The following is a 17,136-nucleotide window of genomic DNA, read 5'->3' as shown; positions in this document are numbered from 1 at the left end:
CATTCACTTACTTAATATTCATGCATACAATATTACACATTCCACATGACTCGGCAGTTATTTTGGGACGGCGAGATCACTCGAGAAGACGGGACAAGGGGCGACGATGTGTACGACAGTTGTACGACAATGTACGAGTGGGTTGCGAGATTGATACGAGAAGACCTAGGACGGCGAGAATTTTAAACAGTTTAAAATTCTTGTGGGCACTTCCCGACAGTATGCGAGTAGTGACGACATGCTACGACATGTGTACGACTTCAGCCGACACATGGCGACATCTCCGCGACATTCCCCTGACATGTGGCGAGTAGCGACGACATGTGTACGACTTCAGCCGACACATGGCGACATCTCCGCGACATTCTCCTGACATGTGGCGAGTAGTGACGACATGTGTACGACTTCAGCCGACACATGGCGACATCTCCGCGACATTCTCCTGACATGTGGCGAGTAGTGACGACATGTGTACGACTTCAGCCGACACATGGCGACATCTCCGCGACATTCCCCTGACATGTGGCGAGTAGTGACGACATGTGTACGACTTCAGCCGACACATGGCGACATCTCCGCGACATTCCCCTGACATGTGGCGAGTAGTGACGACATGTGTACGACTTCAGCCGACACATGGCGACATCTCCGCGACATTCCCCTGACATGTGGCGAGTTATGAACTCGCCGCAACTCGTAGCGAAATTCGGGACAGTGTGACACCCCGTTAACATGCATTTCAGTGGCTGATGACATCTGCACAGTGAGACCCTACGTCATAATCACGTGACACGTGTCCATATTGCAAGACTACACCAGTCCATAAAATAATATGGCGATCTTAATACGATAAAAGTTGTTTTTGTACATGGTATGTTTTACAGTTTTAGTTATTTGTGAACCGATTTGTTTTTTAAAAGCGCACAAAAATCGTTAGTTTTTTTTTTTTTTAAAACACACAATTTTTATTTCTAAAACACTTACTTTTGTTCTTACGTCAAACCAAACTGAAATTATTTACAAAACGCATCGTTAATGAAGGCCGACATGTGCATGATCATCATTAAATAACCGTTTTCATAATTCTCTCAAATGCCAGTGACGTATATCTTCATTACGTCAAACCTATTAAACTTGTGTTTATTTTCACAGAGATAACGGTAAGACCTATAGCTTAAAAGAGGTTGCATGATGGAAAAAACCCCCAAAAAACCCCAAACAAACAAACAAAAAACCCCCAAAAAGCAATCAGGTTAGTGCGTTTTGATATCGTGCTTATCCAGCTCGGTTCGATAACGGCGTGAAGCTATAGACCGTCCCGCAAGGAACGCCTTTTTCATACTATGGAATTTACTACAAGTTATTTATTGCTGAGGCGAATGATTTGTAAATTGCACACAAGAATATTATTTTTTGAGGGTTTTTTTTCCTCCAAAACACTTTTACTTTTCTTCTTACGTCAAAACAAACTGAAATTATTCACAAAAAAACCCAACATTTTTATAGGCCCTATATGTTTACTTAGGTCGACAGTTATTATTCGTACCCGTGTTTTGGCTTCTAACACACTAAATATAACATTTCCAACGGTAATTGTTTGATGTGATATATTTAACAAAATACTTTTCATTCCTTTCATCTGTTAAAACTTAAACTTAATATTATGTCTAAAATTATGACAAATAAAAACATAGCGCCATGTAACGGCTAGGCCGAGTACTTGATCGTATAAGAGCAAGGCAGACATTTGGACAGTTGCATCTCTTCTGTATAACTGTCCAACTGTCCGTCTTGCGCTCTTACCGTTCCAGTACTCGGACTACACTAAAATCCGGACCAACTTGAAACAACTACGATAAATTACTCTCCTACCTTTAATGACCGTTAAATTTTATCCACATTTTATCCAAACATAAATCGTGAAAAACAAACCATTACACTGAGCTGGATTGCACATATTAGACTGAAACAATATCACCAATATAGACTTCGCTGAGATTGCATAGGGCAAAACACACGCAATGTTTCAATCTGACATTTTGCTTGTTTTGTGGAATGCTCTTCAAAAGGGGTGGAAGCCTCCTAAGTATGTGACGTAATTAATCTGACGTCATGACGAGTGCGTCAGATTGTATTTCCGTACAATAACAATACCCTCATGAATCTAGGTGTTTGATGTTTAAGTTTTCAGAACGCTGGAAAATTACAATGCAAAATTGCTAGTGAAATGTTTTGTTTGAAAATTACTATCGCTCCTGGCCGTTCTGAAGAATAGCTTGTAATTAATATTTATTTATTTATTTATTTATTATTATTATTTTTATTATTATTATTATTTTGTTATTATTATTATTATTTTTTTTTTTTACTATTTACAAAAAAATGGTTTTGAAGTGAAATTACAAAATTTCCTGCGCACGCCCCTGCTACGCCATTGTACCCCAATGGATACAGTTTGTAAAAAGACTCTGAAAAATTCCTTAGCCGTCGGGGGGGGGGGGGGGGGGGGGGGGGGGGGGGGGGGGGGGGGCATCGTAACTCCCCGACCTCTCTCCGGCCTCATGCGCCCATGGTCCTTTGTGGCAGACGTGACAAGCATGCGAATTTATTTACCCTCGGGCTGTTGTGCAACGGTGTAAGAGGAATATATATCTAATATACACATGAACAGTTTGTACCATACCCTAGACACGATGATTGACGGTAAATTCGTTACTTACAATATAAATATATTTCTATATACATATAGCCTACACGGATTTCTCCAGGCGTTCTGTGGGTCCGAACAAACAGAAGGAAGACGGAAATGTTTTATTTAACGACGCACTCAACACATTTTATTTACGGTTATTGACGTCAGGTATAATATGGTTAAGGACCACACAGATATTGTGAGAGGAAACCCGCTGTCGCCACTTCATGGGCTACTGTTTTTCGATTAGCAGCAAGGATCTTTTATATGCACAGTCCCACAGACAGAATAGTACATACCACGGCCTTTGTTACACCAGTTGTGGAGCCGAATTCAGGCACGGAGGAGTAAATCTTAAAGCAGAGATGAATACATTTCAGGACATCTAGTTTTAAACATTTTACGGGGGAACATACCCCCCGAACCCCCTTAGAAACTTTGCTTTGCGCCCTCGATCTCAATGAGGCCCCCGCCCCATCTCAGTCACCCCCCCCCCCATATCTGCTTGTTTCCCCGTGCCTGACAAAGGAAGTGACACTGAAAAATCCCAATATTTAAATTTAATTGTGTCTGTTGTAATAAATTAATTTTGACAGTGGCGTACTAGCACTAATTGTCCTAATCCTATCGGACATGGGACCATGGTGAAAAATCCTGGATAAATACCTGACACACACACACACACACACACACACACACACACACACACACACACAGGCATGCACGCGCGTTCACTGTTCACGCGCGTTCCGCTCATACACACACATGGGGGCTGGGTGGGGGTGGGGGTGTGTATGGGGACACTACAATGTGGGAGGAACACTACAATGAGGGGGGAACACTGGGGTGGCCAGTTATTAAATGTGAGGCCATGAACACACACACACATGATTGTTAGAAAACGTTTTACAATTTTATAATCCGTATTTAGATCGCCTTTTAACTGATGGGCTTGTACCCTCCAGTTTCAGAGTTGGGTGTGTGGTGGGGGCAGTGTCCCTCCTCACTCCCCTCCCCCCCCCCCCCCCCCCCCCCCCCCCCCGTTCTCGCTTCCCACAACTATGGTTGCTCGACATGCTAGCCATACCAGTAACATCGTTATCTAAACCTCGCCAAATAACCTGATATTGTTTATATCGCAGATCTAGGTCAACCCATATAGGTCAGTCTGTTCCACACACGATGCGACTGGACTTATCGCAGCGCTCTGGCAGGCGGATATCGATTCATATCAACACACATAGGTCGTATTACACCACACTCGTGCCGCGTACCGGCGGCTGGTTATTTACCAACGACGATACCGACATCTAGACGTGTGATCAACGAGGAAACTAACTCTCAGTTTAACGGCATCGAGAACACTGGGTGATATAGTGTTAATAGGAGTTACATGTTGGATTATAACTAACTATTACAAACAGAGAAAGGAAGTCAGAGAGAGAGAAATAGATAGGGGAAACAACAAACAAAATGGCGGATGTTTCTTATAACGGCGATAACTGCATTGAACCGGAAGGAGATTCTATATTGGGACAGGACGATATCGAAACAGAGGGAAGGACGCATCACTTGCGTAACCCGAACACGATGCGGAAAACAGCGGGTGACGTCAGGAAGTTCGTCGACTGGTTGAGAGGCGTCAACGAAAGGCGGCAACCCGAACATATTCCGCTGAAGGAACTCGATGAGTATATGGCGAATTTTTTAACGACTGCCAGAAAGTTGGACGGCCAGGAATACGAGATCGAGTCTCTGAAGTCGTTCCAGTGCAGCATCAACCGATACCTCATCGACAAACAGGTGTGCGTCAACGTGCTGGCCGACAAGGAGTTTAAACACTCCAGGGAGGTGCTGTTGTTGAAGAGGAGGGAGCTACGGAGGTTAGGAGGGAAAGCGGCAAAACAAAATAAAGCCGAGCCTTTCACAGCGCAGGAGATTAACCTACTCTACGCCAGTAATCTACTCGGAACAGGTAAACATTGTGATAAAGGTTAACCTCCTCTACGCCAGCAATCTACTCAGAACAGGTAAACACTGTGATAGAGGTTAACCTCCTCTACGCCAGCAATCTGCTCAGAACAGGTAAACACTGTGATAGATAAACATTGTGATAGAGGTTAACCTCCTCTACGCCAGCAATCTGCTCAGAACAGGTAAACATTGTGATAGAGGTTAACCTCCTCTACGCCAGCAATCTACTCTGAACAGGTAAACATTGTGACATAGATTAACCTCTACGCCAGCAATCTGCTCTGAACAGGTAAACATTGTGACAGAGGTTAACCTCCTCTACGCCAGCAATCTGCTCATAACAGGTAAACATTGTGATAGAGGTTAACCTCTACGCCAGCAATCTGCTCTGAACAGGTAAACATTGTGACAGAGGTTAACCTCCTCTACGCCAGATCTCTGCTCAGAACAGGTAAACATTGTGACAGAGCAATCTGCTCAGAACAGGTAAACATTGTGATATAGGTTACTTTTGTAACTGTTAGTGTTATAACACATCCCACAGTAACTGTAAGTGTTATAGCACATACTACTGTAACTGTTCGTGTTATAACATCCTACTGTAACTGTTAGTGTTATAAAACATCCTACTGTAACTGTTAGTGTTATAACACATCCACATCCTACTGTAACTGTTAGTGTTATAACACATCATACTGTAACTGTTAATGTTATAACACATACTACTGTAACTGTTAGTGTTATAACACATCCTACTGTAACTGTTAGTGTTATAACACATCCTATAGTAACTGTTAATGCTATAACACATCCTACTGTAACTGTTAGTGCTATAACACATACAACTGTAACTGTTAGTGTTATAACACATCCTACTGTAACTGTTAGTGTTATAACACATCCTACAGTAACTGTTAGTGATATAACACATCCTACTGTAACTGTCAGTGTTATAACACATCCTACTGTAACTGTTAGTGTTATAACACATACTACTGTAACTGTTAGTGTTATAACACATACTACTGTAACTGTTAATGTTATAACAGATCCTACTGCAACTGTCAGTGCTATATTACATCCTACTGTAACTGTCAGTGTTATAACACATACTACTGTAACTGTCAGTGTTATAGCACATACTACTGTAACTGTTAGTGCTATGACACATCCTACTGTAACTGTTAGTGCTATAACACATACAACTGTAACTGTTAGTGCTATAACACATACAACTGTAACTGTTAGTGTTATAACACATCCTACTGTAACTGTTAGTGTTATAACACATCCTACAGTAACTGTTAGTGATATAACACATCCTACTGTGACTGTTAGTGTTATAACACATCCTACTGTAACTGTTAATGCTATAACACATACAGCTGTAACTGTTAGTGTTAAAACACATCCTACTGTAACTGTTAGTGTTATAACACATCCACATCCTACTGTAACTGTTAGTCTTATAACACATCATACTGTAACTGTTAATGTTATAACACATACTACTGTAACTGTTAGTGTTATAACACATCCTACTGTCACTGTTATTGTTATAACACATCCTACTGTAACTGTCAGTGTTATAACACATCCTAGTAACTGTTAATGTTATAACACATCCTACTGTAACTGTCAGTGTTATAACACATCCTAGTAACTGTTAATGTTATAACACATCCTACTGTAACTGTTAGTGCTATAACACATACAACTGTAACTGTTAGTGGTATAACACATACTACTGTAACTGTTAGTGTTATAACACATCCTACTGTAACTGTTAGTGTTATAACAGATCCTACAGTAACTGTTAATGCTATAACACATCCTACTGTAACTGTCAGTGTTATAACACATCCTACTGTAACTGTTAGTGTTATAACACATACTACTGTAACTGTTAATGTTATAACACATCCTACTGCAACTGTCAGTGCTATATTACATCCTACTGTAACTGTCAGTGTTATAACACATACTACTGTAACTGTCAGTGTTATAGCACATACTACTGTAACTGTTAGTGCTATGACACATCCTACTGTAACTGTTAGTGTTATAACACATCCTACTGTAACTGTCAGTGTTATAGCACATCCTAGTGTTATAACACATGCTACTTCTACAGCTGCTGCTACTGTTAATACTTCTTGTTTTGGTTCTCACTGAAGGCAATCCCCGCGCTCTACTGAACACAGTGTTTCTGAACAACACACTCTACTTCTACAGCTGCTGCTACTGTTAATACTTCTTGTTTGGTTCTCACTGAAGGCAATCTCCGCGCTCTACTGAACACAGTGTTTCTGAACAACACACTCTACTTCTACAGCTGCTGCTACTGTTAATACTTCTTGTTTGGTTCACACTGAAGGCAATCCCCGTGCTCTACTGAACAGTGTTTCTGAACAACACACTCTACTTCTACAGCTGCTGCTACTGTTAATACTTCTTGTTTGGTTCTCACTTAAGGCAATCCCCGTGCTCTACTGAACACAGTGTTTCTGAACAACACACTCTACTTCTACAGCTGCTGCTACTGTTAATACTTCTTGTTTGGTTCTCACTGAAGGCAATCCCCGCGCTCTACTGAACACAGTGTTTCTGAACAACACACTCTACTTCTACAGCTGCTGCTACTGTTAATACTTCTTGTTTGGTTCTCACTTAAGGCAATCCCCGTGCTCTACTGAACACAGTGTTTCTGAACAACACACTCTACTTCGGGATGGAGTCTCGGCGGGAGCACGTCCGCCTGCGATGGGGAGACATCCAGCTGAAGACCACCAGCCAGGGAGTCGAGTTCCTCGAGTACTCGGGCGGCAAATCTTGCAAACCTAAACCAGCGATCGGCAACACCGCCGTCAAGAAAAGCACGTGCACGCTGTTCGCTGATCCAGGTAAGAGCAACTCAGTTCAGTTAGCTTGGACTCACTTAGCAAGTAAACATTAATTATCTTTGATTCATTTAGCAAATAACCATTAATTAGCTTTGACTCAGCAAGTAAACATTAATTAGCTTTGATTCATTTAGCAAGTAACCATTAATTAGCTTTGACTCAGTTAGCAAGTAAACATTAATTATCTTTGACTCAGTTAGCAAGTAAACATTAATTAGCTTTGACTCAGTGAGCAAGAAAACATTAATTAGCTTTGACTCAGTGAGCAAGTAAACATTAATTAGCTTTAACTCAGTTAGCAAATAACTATTAATTAGCTTTGACTCAGTTAGCAAGTAAACATTAATTAGCTTTGACTCAGTTAGCAAATAACTATTAATTAGCTTTGACTCAGCAAGTAAACATTAATTAGCTTTGATTCATTTAGCAAGTAACCATTAATTAGCTTTGACTCAGCAAGTAAACATTAATTAGCTTTGATTCATTTAGAAAGTAACCATTAATTACCTTTGACTCAGTTAGCAAGTAAACATTAATTAGCTTTGACTCAGTTAGCTAGTAAACATTAATTAGCTTTGACTCAGCAAGTAAACATTAATTAGCTTTGACTCAGTTAGCAATTAACTATTAATTGGCTTTGACTCAGTTAGCAAGTAACATTAATTAGCTTTGACTCAGTTAGCAAATAATTATTAATTAGCTTTGACTCAGTTAGCAAATAACTATTAATTAGCTTTGACTCAGCAAGTAAACATTAATTAGCTTTGATTCATTTAGCAAGTAACCATTAATTAGCCTAAACTCAGCAAGTAAACATTAATTAGCTTTGATTCATTTAGCAAGTAACCAATAATTAGCTTTGACTCAGTTAGCAAGTAAACATTAATTAGCTTTTACTCAGTTAGCAAATAACTATTAATTAGCTTTGACTCAGTTAGCAAGTAAACATTAATTAGCTTTGACTCAGTTAGCAAATAACTATTAATTAGCTTTGACTCAGCAAGAAAACATTAATTAGCTTTGATTCATTTAGCAAATAACCATTAATTAGCTTTGACTCAGCAAGTAAACATTAATTAGCTTTGATTCATTTAGCAAGTAACCATTAATTAGCTTTGACTCAGTTAGCAAGTAAACATTAATTATCTTTGACTCAGTTAGCAAGTAAACATTAATTAGCTTTGACTCAGTGAGCAAGAAAACATTAATTAGCTTTGACTCAGTGAGCAAGTAAACATTAATTAGCTTTAACTCAGTTAGCAAATAACTATTAATTAGCTTTGACTCAGTTAGCAAGTAAACATTAATTAGCTTACTCAGTTAGCAAATAACTATTAATTAGCTTTGACTCAGCAAGTAAACATTAATTAGCTTTGATTCATTTAGCATAACCATTAATTAGCTTTGCTCAGCAAGTAAACATTAATTAGCTTTGATTCATTTAGAAAGTAACCAAATTACCTTTGACTCAGTTAGCAAGTAAACATTAATTAGCTTTGACTCAGTTAGCTAGTAAACATTAATTAGCTTTGATTCAGCAAGTAATTAGCTTTGACTCAGTTAGCAATTAACTATTAATTGCTTTGACTCAGTTAGCAAGTAACATTAATTAGCTTTGACTCAGTTAGCAAATAATTATTAATTAGCTTTGACTCAGTTAGCAAATAACTATTAATTAGCTTTGACTCAGCAAGTAAACATTAATTAGCTTTGATTCATTTAGCAAGTAACCATTAATTAGCCTAAACTCAGCAAGTAAACATTAATTAGCTTTGATTCATTTAGCAAGTAACCAATAATTAGCTTTGACTCAGTTAGCAAGTAAACATTAATTAGCTTTTACTCAGTTAGCAAATAACTATTAATTAGCTTTGACTCAGTTAGCAAGTAAACATTAATTAGCTTTGACTCAGTTAGCAAGTAAACATTAGTTAGCTTTGACTCAGTTAGCAAATAACTATTAATTAACTTTGACTCAGCAAGAAAACATTAATTAGCTTTGATTCATTTAGCAAGCAACCATTTGTTAGCGCTGACTCAGCAAGTAAACATTAATTAGCTTTGATTCATTTAGCAAGTAACCATTAATTAGCTTTGACTCAGTCAGCAAGTAAACATTAATTAGCAACTGCAACTAGCTGCAATGTGAAGAGTGAATCACTATGTGACACTGGGATAAGTGTTGCCTGGTGATTAATTTCAGTGTTACTTTAGTGCTTATATCTGGTTACAGTTAAAGCACCCTATCCTGGGCAGACGCCTCTCAGTTATCTAGGATGTCTGCCCGTGGCATATAAGAGAGAAATTGTTGTAGAGGGTTTAAATCTCCCCATTTAGTGGCATTTACTTATGAAATGTGTTCTGTGTTGGAGCCAGTACCGAGATAGGAACTCTTCATTTCCCAGTATGCAAGCTGGTATCTTAACAAATGACCACAAAACCACCGAGGTTCATGAGCAGCTGCAGTAACATTGTATTGTATTAGAGTCGAGATCAGTGAGAAAATGTAGTAACATTGTACTGTATTAAAGTCGAGGTCAGTGAGAAGCTGTGGTAACATTGTACTGTATTAGTCAATGTCAGTGAGAAACTGTAGTAACATTGTACTGTATTAGAGACGAGGTCAGTGAGAAACTGTAGTAACATTGTACTGTATTAGAGATGAGGTCAGTGAGAAAATGTAGTAACATTGTTCTGCATTAGAGTCGAGGTCGGTGAGAAAATGTAGTAACATTGTTCTGTATTAGAGTCGAGGTCGGTGAGGAAATGTAGTAACATTTTACTGTATTAGAGTCGAGGCTAGTGAGAAAATGTAATAACATTGTACTGTATTAGTGTCGAAGTCAGAGAGAAAATGTAGTAACATTGTTCTGTATTAGAGACGAGGTCGGTGAGAAAATGTAGTAACATTGTTCTGTATTAGAGTCGAGGTCGGTGAGAAAATGTAGTAACATTGTTCTGTATTAGAGTCGAGGCCAGTGAGAAAATGTAATAACATTGTACTGTATTAGTGTCGAAGTCAGAGAGAAAATGTAGTAACATTGTACTGTATTAGTGTCGAGGCCAGTTAGAAAATGTAATAACATTGTACTGTATTAGTGTCGAAGTCAGAGAAAAAATGTAGTAACATTGTACTGTATTAAAGTCGAGGTCAGTGAGAAGCTGTGGTAACATTGTACTGTATTAGTCAATGTCAGTGAGAAACTGTAGTAACATTGTACTGTATTAGAGACGAGGTCAGTGAGAAACTGTAGTAACATTGTACTGTATTAGAGATGAGGTCAGTGAGAAAATGTAGTAACATTGTTCTGCATTAGAGTCGAGGTCGGTGAGAAAATGTAGTAACATTGTTCTGTATTAGAGTCGAGGTCGGTGAGGAAATGTAGTAACATTTTACTGTATTAGAGTCGAGGCTAGTGAGAAAATGTAATAACATTGTACTGTATTAGTGTCGAAGTCAGAGAGAAAATGTAGTAACATTGTTCTGTATTAGAGACGAGGTCGGTGAGAAAATGTAGTAACATTGTACTGTATTAGAGTCAAGGTCAGTGAGAAAATGTAGTAACATTGTACTGTATTAGAGTCGAGATCAGTGACAAAATGTAGTATCATTGTACTGTATTAGAGTCTAGGTCAGTGAGAAAATGTATTAACAATGTTCTGTAGTAGCCGAGGCCAGTGTTAAAATGTAGTAACTTTGTACTATATTAGTCAATGTCAGTGAGAAAATGTAGTAACATTGTACTGTATTAGAGTCGAGGCCAGTGAGAAAATGTAGTAACATTGTACCGTATTAGAGTCGAGGCCGGTGAGAAAATGTAGTAACATTGTTCTGTATTAGAGTCGAGGTCGGTGAGAAAATGTAGTAACATTGTTCTGTATTGGAGTCGAGGCCAGTGATAAATTGTAATAACATTGTACTGTATTAGTGTCGAAGTCAGAGAGAAAATGTAGTAACATTGTACTGTATTAGTGTCGAGGCCAGTTAGAAAATGTAATAACATTGTACTGTATTAGTGTCGAAGTCAGAGAAAAAATGTAGTAACATTGTTCTGTATTAGAGTCTAGGTCAGTGAGAAGCTGTAGTAACATTGTACTGTATTAGAGTCAAGGTCAGTGAGAAAATGTAGTAACATTGTACTGTATTAGAGTCGAGATCAGTGACAAAATGTAGTATCATTGTACTGTATTAGAGTCTAGGTCAGTGAGAAAATGTATTAACAATGTTCTGTAGTAGCCGAGGCCAGTGTTAAAATGTAGTAACTTTGTACTATATTAGTCAATGTCAGTGAGAAAATGTAGTAACATTGTACTGTATTAGAGTCGAGGTCAGTGAGAAAATGTAGTAACATTGTACTGTATTAGAGTCGAGGCCAGTGAGAAAATGTAGTAACATTGTACCGTATTAGAGTCGAGGCCGGTGAGAAAATGTAGTAACATTGTACCGTATTAGAGTCGAGGTCGGTGAGAAAATGTAGTAACATTGTACTGTATTAGAGTCGAGGTCAGTGAGAAAATGTAGTAACATTGTTCTGTATTAGAGTTTAGGTCAGTGAGAAGCTGTAGTAACATTGTACTGTATTAGAGTTTAGGTCAGTGAGAAGCTCTAGTAACATTGTACTGTATTAGAGTCGAGGTCAGTGAGAATATGTCGTAACATTGTACTGTATTAGAGTCGAGGTCAGTGAGAATATGTCGTAACAGTGTACTGTATTAGAGTCGAGGTCAGTGAGAATATGTCGTAACAGTGTACTGTATTAGAGTCGAGGTCAGTGAGAATATGTCGTAACAGTGTACTGTATTAGAGTCGAGGTCAGTGAGAAAATGTAGTAACAGTGTACTGTATTAGAGTTGAGGTCAGTGAGAAAATGTAGTAACATTTTACTGTATTAGTCGAGGCCAGTGAGAAAATGTAGTAACATTGTACGGTATTAGTGTTGAAGTCCGTGAGAAAATGTAGTAACATTGTTCTGTATTAGAGTCTATGTCAGTGAGAAGCTGTAGTAACATTGTACTGTATTAGAGTCGAGGTCAGTGAGAAGCTGTAGTAACATTGTACTGTATTAGAGTCGAGGTCAGTGAGAATATGTCGTAACAGTGTACTGTATTAGAGTCTAGGTGAGTGAGAAAATGTAGTAACATTGTACTGTATTAGAGTTGAGGTCAGTGAGAATATGTCGTAACAGTGTACTGTATTAGAGTCCAGGTGAGTGAGAAAATGTAGTAACATTGTACTGTATTAGAGTCGAGGTCAGTGAGAATATGTCGTAACAGTGTACTGTATTAGAGTCTAGGTGAGTGAGAAAATGTAGTAACATTGTTCTGTATTAGAGTCTATGTCAGTGAGAAGCTGTAGTAACATTGTACTGTATTAGAGTCGAGGTCAGTGAGAAGCTGTAGTAACATTGTACTGTATTAGAGTCTAGGTGAGTGAGAAAATGTAGTAACATTGTACTGTATTAGAGTTGAGGTCAGTGAGAATATGTCGTAACAGTGTACTGTATTAGAGTCTAGGTGAGTGAGAAAATGTAGTAACATTGTACTGTATTAGAGCCGAGGTCAGTGAGAAAATTTAATAACATTGTACTTTATTTAAAGCAGTTCATGGTTCATGTGTACCAAAGTCTGTGATATTTGATGTGCCAGTGTTGTGTTTCTGGATCATGTGTACCAAAGTCTGTGATATTTGATGTGCCAGTGTTGTGTTTCTGGATCATGTGTACCAAAGTCTGTGATATTTGATGTGCCAGTGTTGTGTCTCTGTGTCATGTGTACGAAAGTCTGTGATATTTGATGTGTCAATGTTGTGTTTCTGGATCATGTATATCAAATCTGTGATATTTGACGTGTTGTGTCTCTGGGTCATGTGTACCAAAGTCTGTGATATTTCATGTGTCAGTGTTGTGTCTCAGGATCATGTGTACCAAAGTCTGTGATATTTGATGTGCCAGTGTTGTGTCTCTGGATCCTGTGTACCAAAGTCTGTGATATTTCATGTGTCAGTGTTGTGTCTCTGGATCATGTGTACCAAAGTCTGTGATATGTGATGTGTCAGTGTTGTGTCTCTGTGTCATGTGTACCAAAGTCTGTGATATTTGATGCGTCAGTGTTGTGTCTCTGGATCATGTGTACCAAAGTCTGTGATATTTGATGCGTCAGTGTTGTGTCTCTGGATCATGTGTACCAAAGTCTGTGATATTTGATGCGTCAGTGTTGTGTCTCTGGATCATGTGTACCAAAGTCTGTGATATTTGATGCGTCAGTGTTGTGTCTCTGGAACATGTGTACCAAAGTCTGTGATATTTGATGCGTCAGTGTTGTGTCTCTGGATCATGTGTACCAAAGTCTATGATATTTGATGCCACTGGTTCTTGTATAGTAAAGTCTATGATAATTGATGCGTCAGTGTTATGCCACTGGTTCTTGTATAGTAAAGTCTGTGATATTTGATGCGTCAGTGTTATGCCACTGGTTCTTGTATAGTAAAGTCTATGATATTTGATGCGTCAGTGTTATGCCACTGGTTCTTGTATAGTAAAGTATGTGATATTTGATGCGTCAGTGTTATGCCACTGGTTCTTGTATAGTAAAGTCTGTGATATTTGATGCGTCAGTGTTATGCCACTGGTTCTTGTATAGTAAAGTCTGTGATATTTGATGCGTCAGTGTTATGCCACTGGTTCTTGTATAGTAAAGTCTGTGATATTTGATGCGTCAGTGTTATGCCACTGGTTCTTGTATAGTAAAGTCTGTGATATTTGATGCGTCAGTGTTATGCCACTGGTTCTTGTATAGTAAAGTCTGTGATATTTAATGCGTCAATGTTATGCCACTGGTTCTTGTATAGTAAAGTCTGTGATATTTGATGCGTCAGTGTTATGCCACTGGTTCTTGTATAGTAAAGTCTATGATATTTGATGCGTCAGTGTTATGCCACTGGTTCTTGTATAGTAAAGTCTGTGATATTTGATGCGTCAGTGTTATGCCACTGGTTCTTGTATAGTAAAGTCTGTGATATTTGATGCGTCAGTGTTATGCCACTGGTTCTTGTATAGTAAAGTCTGTGATAATTGATGCGTCAGTGTTATGCCACTGGTTCTTGTATAGTAAAGTCTACGATATTTAATGCGTCAGTGTTATGCCACTGGTTCTTGTATAGTAAAGTCTGTGATATTTGCTCTCTTGTATGAAAACAACATTCAGAAGTCATTGCATTGGACTAATGACACTAGACTGCACAGTTGTGTTTGTAGCTTGAATTAGCAAATATTGTAACAGGACAAGAAAAAAGATAGCCACTTTTAATACAAGTTATTAATTAATTAATTATTTAATTGAATTGAATGTATCTATTTTAGAGAACGCAAGGTGCCCGGTTCAAGCCTACCGAATATTTGCTGCGAAGCGCCCCAAAGACATGCTGTTGGCCGACTCCTCGTTCTACACGGGCATCGTGCGGCTGTCGAAACAGGGCGACCACTGGTACTCGAGTAACGCGCTCGGCAAGAACACGGTCGGCAAAATAGTGCGGCACATGTGTGAGGAGGCGGGCATTGTGGGAAGGAAGATGAACCACACTCCACAGAAGGTCGTCACGTTGGCGTGTGTGACGGCTCCGCCACCTCTACTGCAGCTGCAGGAACATTTAAACGTAATTATCACCGTTTAGTCTGAAACTTATACAAATAATCTCAGTTTGCAGAATTTGGTAAAGTCGGTCACCAAATTGGTGAAAGTTCAATGGCGGTACATCTGTATTAGATTTAGTGAGCGACAGCTTAAACCCTGATTTATGTGGAATCTAACACTTGGGATAATTGTTTGAAGTTTTCTTTTCTTCATCCCCCTCAAAAAACCCAACAACAACACAAAATGTATTATTATTATTAAAAAAATCCCCACCTCCAAAACCCAAAGACACACACACACACACACACTACTGTAAGAGTAGTTAGCAATGTTAAATGGTGTGCAGGTGAGATTACATAAGTTCAGTTATCTTACAGAAGAAAGAAATGTTTTATTTAATGACGCACTCAACACATTTTATTTACAGTTATAAGGCGTCGGACATATGGTTAAGGACCACACATGTATTGAGAGAGAAAACCCGCTGACCCCATATTCATAGTAGGGGTTGTGTGTGCCTGTACCCCTCCTGACCTCATATTAATAGTAGGGGTTGTGTAGTGCCCGTACCCCTTCCTTCCCCCCAACTTCACACCTGCAGAGTAGGGGTTGTGTAGTGCCCCCCCCCCCCCCCCCCACACACACACACACACCCGAGTTCAACATACACTGTATATGAGTTATTTCTGTCTCGGCAGGTGAACACTTTGAGTTGCGTTCAGCGAGTGGGCGGTGACAACAGGAGCACGTGGTGCTACGTCCTCAACAACGTCAAGCAGACGACACTAGGCGGGAAGCGGGAACACGCAGCAACCATTGGAGGTGAAGCGGCAGAAACGCCCGCAGTTCAAGAGAAGGTATCTCGCCTCTCGGGGAAGACGCTAGCCTTGGCAACGGGTCAGGGAACAACCAGCGTGCCAAACAGTTCCACCGTGCCATGCAATTCCACCGTGCCAAACAGTTCCACCGTGTCAAGCAGTTCCACCGTGACAAACAGTTCCACCGTGACAGCGATAGAATGTTCCAGGAGTGTGGGGAAACCCGAATCCATGGCCGGATTTTCAAACACAGAAGCAGATGAAGTGAAGATGGAGGACATTAAAAATATAGATGAAGTTGAAGTGAAGATCGAAAACGTCGAAGATGATGACGACTATGATGACTGTAACCATATTGTCACTCACACTGATTCTCATTTTAATCAACGGTCGAACGCAACGCCTCCTGCTGACATGGGAACTCATGTACAACAGAAGCACCAACAGCAAAAACACCACCACCAGCAGCAACAGCAGAAACAACAGCAACAGCTACAGCAGCAACTACAGCAACACTACGCATGTTCACGCCTCGAACCTGGCCAGTCGGATGTTGCTAATGACATTGCTAAAATAGAGACAGATAGGTTAGCCGTGGAGCAGGAGAGACTGAATGTGGCGAGGGAGAGGTTGGAACTGGAAAAACAACTGCTGCAGATAGAACGAGAACGAGTTCGTCTGGAAAGACAGCGACTGGATCAGAGCAAGCGCTTCTAAAACATTCCTTCAAACAATACGTGCTATAGTCACCAGTGCTTTTATCTTTGGAGAAATTCAGTTGTACACTTTAAGACTGGTAAACGTTATACTTTTTATTTGCTTCATGAAAAAATAAAAATGAACAGCAACAAAAAACCCTACAGAAACAAAATAAAGAAAACAACAACAACAAAACACCTAGCGTATGGCAGACATTTTACATTCCCAGAAAGAACGTATTGAGCAAACATTACGTTTAAGACGTTAAACGATTTTGAGGATCTTCTTCCGACTAAACATTGTTTGTGTTCCAAACAGAACAAGAACGAGTTTGTCGTCACAGACGTACAGCTCAGTTGGTGCTGTTATTGGAAGTTGTTATCCTTCCCGGGTTTTTTTTATTTTAGTATAAAACCTTTTC

General features: G+C 39.4%; 1 protein-coding gene across 1 annotated transcript; it reads left to right on the top strand.

Annotated features, from left to right (window-relative positions):
* Positions 1–3,856: 3,856 nt before the first annotated feature.
* On the top strand, positions 3,857–17,136 carry LOC121376463. The gene is made up of 4 exons (XM_041504339.1): positions 3,857–4,667; positions 7,342–7,569; positions 14,928–15,220; positions 15,897–17,136. Exons 1-4 carry the CDS (start codon positions 4,166–4,168, stop codon positions 16,731–16,733), a joined length of 1,860 nt encoding a protein of 619 aa, XP_041360273.1. The 5' UTR covers positions 3,857–4,165; the 3' UTR covers positions 16,734–17,136.

Source organism: Gigantopelta aegis, chromosome 2 (assembly GCF_016097555.1).
Source record: "Gigantopelta aegis isolate Gae_Host chromosome 2, Gae_host_genome, whole genome shotgun sequence".
Classification (NCBI taxonomy): Eukaryota; Metazoa; Mollusca; class Gastropoda; order Neomphalida; family Peltospiridae; genus Gigantopelta; species Gigantopelta aegis.
This window is presented reverse-complemented; position numbering and strand designations above follow the sequence as displayed.

What these genes read in the sequence shown, in the direction of transcription:
- LOC121376463 (XM_041504339.1), top strand. Translation starts at nt 4,166, where the DNA reads ATGGCGGATGTTTCTTATAACGGCGATAACTGCATTGAACCGGAAGGA. An exon ending in CAGTAATCTACTCGGAACAG is followed by an intron (nt 4,668 to 7,341) that starts GTAAACATTGTG and finishes TTCTCACTTAAG; the next exon opens with GCAATCCCCGTGCTCTACTG. An exon ending in AGCTGCAGGAACATTTAAAC is followed by an intron (nt 15,221 to 15,896) that starts GTAATTATCACC and finishes CTGTCTCGGCAG; the next exon opens with GTGAACACTTTGAGTTGCGT.